Consider the following 2,838-nt stretch of genomic DNA (forward strand, 5'->3'; position numbering starts at 1 on the left):
AGCGTTGATTATAACATTTGAGAGCCATGTAGCACTGTCATTATTTTGCTGTGTTAAAACTGAAATACTAGCACAGGAAAAATGATACAAGTATCTCATGATTCATCATTGATGTTCAATTCCTATGTCATTAAGCAATCAAAACTGTTTCGACTTGACCCTAAATCAGNTTTTTTTTTCCTTGTTCTTTTCCTGATGGAAGAAGAAAATAGATCTCCTTTTAAATGGATTAAATGTCTGTATCAGAAACTAATAGTGTCTATTAAAATGCGAACGGGGGCTGTTAGAAATAGGTGCATGTTCTATAATTTCCTCTTAATTATATGATTATTGTGAAAACAAAGGAAAAGCGGAAGCAAAGGAGTTATTTTTCCTTAGGAAAAACCAACCATAACCCCCCAGCTCAGTATGTTCCTTTTGCATATTCTTGTTTTCAGTTTTTTGTACACTTACTTATTTTTTCCATAGCTTATGTTACTTACATTTTCCATAGCTGTAATGATTTGTACATAATTAGTTACTTGAATCAGGCACTTCTCTATGCAATAGCGGGCAGCAGAGTGGTTTCTAGAAAGTATCACAGGCTGAGATAGGTGCTCAAATGTTTTTGAAATATTAACTTTTCTTATTTCTTGGGTCCTCCTTCTTTGTTTCCCATATTTCTTCCCTGGCGAGCCTCTTGAACTGTTGGTTTTCTTTCTGCCTCTTAAAAATATGATGGAAAGGATGGGCAAGATAGGGTTCTGTTCAGAATTTTCGGTCCCTGATGCTGAAATGTCTTAACTGTTTGGTCCTGTCAAGGAAATTCTCCTTTCTTCTTCAAGAAGCGAAATCCGTTCTTAGTTCCCACTTCTTTTTTGCTTTCAAGAAACTTACAGACTGCTAATGACTTAATGATGTCCTGAACTCGGTATGTGTTCTGAGAGTTCCTTTTTTTTTTTTTTCTTATCTTCGCAGAAGGCATAAGAATTAGGAGCTGCCAATCTTTCAGTATGAAGGGCAACTTCACCCTTGCCGCCGTCAGCAAAAACATTACCAACAGTCTTCACTTCGGACTCGTGAGCATCGTCGGCAACCAGTCTACCTTCAACTGCTCCCCTAAACCAGCAGATAAGCATTTAGACGCAATCCCTGTTCTCTACTATATCATTTTTGTGGTCGGATTTCTTGTCAATACTATTGTGGTTACGCTGTTTTGTTGTCAGAAGGGCCCTAAAAAGGTGTCCAGCATTTACATCTTCAACCTGGCGGTGGCTGACTTGCTGCTTTTGGCTACTCTGCCTCTCTGGGCAACCTACTATTCTTATAGATACGACTGGCTCTTTGGTCCCGTGATGTGCAAAGTTTTCGGTTCCTTCCTGACCCTGAACATGTTTGCGAGCATTTTTTTCATCACCTGCATGAGTGTCGATAGGTACCAATCTGTTATCTACCCCTTTCTGTCTCAGAGAAGGAACCCCTGGCAAGCGTCCTATATAGTCCCCCTGGTGTGGTGTATGGCCTGTCTGTCCTCAATGCCGACATTTTATTTCCGAGACGTCCGAACCATTGAGTATTTGGGAGTGAATGCTTGCATTATGGCTTTCCCACCTGAGAAATACGCGCAATGGTCAGCTGGCATTGCCTTAATGAAAAATATCCTTGGCTTTATTATCCCTTTAATATTCATAGCGACGTGCTATTTCGGCATCCGAAAGCACTTGCTGAAGACCAATAGCTACGGGAAGAACAGAATAACTCGTGACCAAGTCCTAAAGATGGCGGCTGCCGTCGTTCTGGCGTTCATCATTTGTTGGCTTCCCTTCCACGTCCTGACCTTCCTGGACGCTCTGGCCTGGATGGGTGTCATTAATAGCTGTGAAGTTATAGCAGTCATTGACCTGGCACTTCCTTTTGCCATCCTCCTGGGATTCACCAACAGCTGCATTAATCCCTTTTTGTATTGTTTTGTCGGTAACCGGTTCCAGCAGAAGCTCCGCCGTGTGTTTAGGGTTCCGATTACTTGGCTCCAAGGCAAGCGGGAGAGTGTGTCGTGCCGAAAAAGCAGTTCCCTTAGAGAGATGGAGACCTTTGTGTCTTAACTGGGAGAGCGGAACGCACGTTGACAGCATGGCCACTTGGTTTGAGGTGCCCTTGAATTGTCTTTTGAATGGCTCGAGCGAAAGAATCAATTTTCCCCTGTATGGATTCTTGTCTCACTGTTGCAGAGCAGGAAACCAAATGTAACCGGGAGGTTCGATCCAGTGACCTTCAGGAATTGCCCGTTTCCTTCAGTCTATCGGTATGAGGCTGTCCGTGGCAAGACAGATCTATAACCTAGAAGGAACTGAGGGTTTATCTCAAGTTATAATTAGTAACAAGTTGTGAATGGTGATTTGGGGTGTCAGATTTCTCCTTGACAAATGCTGAAGTTTTTTTTTTTTTCTTAGAAAATTATTATTGGTTTTTATCTCCACTTTCATTAGGCTTCCTTCTTGAACCAAAGCCAGATTTTTAACTGCTTGCGTTATTTACCAGCTTGAAACGCAGGCATCTCTAAGTGAAGTATATACTCCAGTAGATTGNTTTAAAAAATACTATAAGTAATCACCTTTTACATTTTACTTGAGCATAGGTTTATATTTAAGATATAACTACACCTACATATTGAGTAGGGCTAGGAATATAGATTAGATCACCTGTACTCCTATGTGTATCCTATCTTTACAGTTATAGGAAGCAAAACGTATCATAACATAGAAATAACATAGATTTGAGATTAACAAATATTTGAGTGTGCACTAAACTCTGAATAAATACTTTTTTAAAAGAAACTTCTATCCATTTTAAATATTGTTT

At 40.4% G+C, this 2,838-nt stretch overlaps 1 protein-coding gene across 1 annotated transcript; it reads left to right on the top strand.

Annotated features, from left to right (window-relative positions):
- The first annotated feature begins 991 nt into the window (after positions 1-991).
- On the top strand, positions 992-2,561 carry AGTR2 (angiotensin II receptor type 2). Its single transcript, XM_077775179.1, has one exon. It carries the CDS (start codon positions 993-995, stop codon positions 2,079-2,081), a length of 1,089 nt encoding a protein of 362 aa, XP_077631305.1. The 5' UTR covers position 992; the 3' UTR covers positions 2,082-2,561.
- The last annotated feature ends 277 nt before the right edge of the window (positions 2,562-2,838 follow it).

This window comes from Crocuta crocuta, unplaced genomic scaffold (assembly GCF_008692635.1).
Source record: "Crocuta crocuta isolate KB4526 unplaced genomic scaffold, BGI_CrCroc_1.0 scaffold531, whole genome shotgun sequence".
Classification (NCBI taxonomy): Eukaryota; Metazoa; Chordata; class Mammalia; order Carnivora; family Hyaenidae; genus Crocuta; species Crocuta crocuta.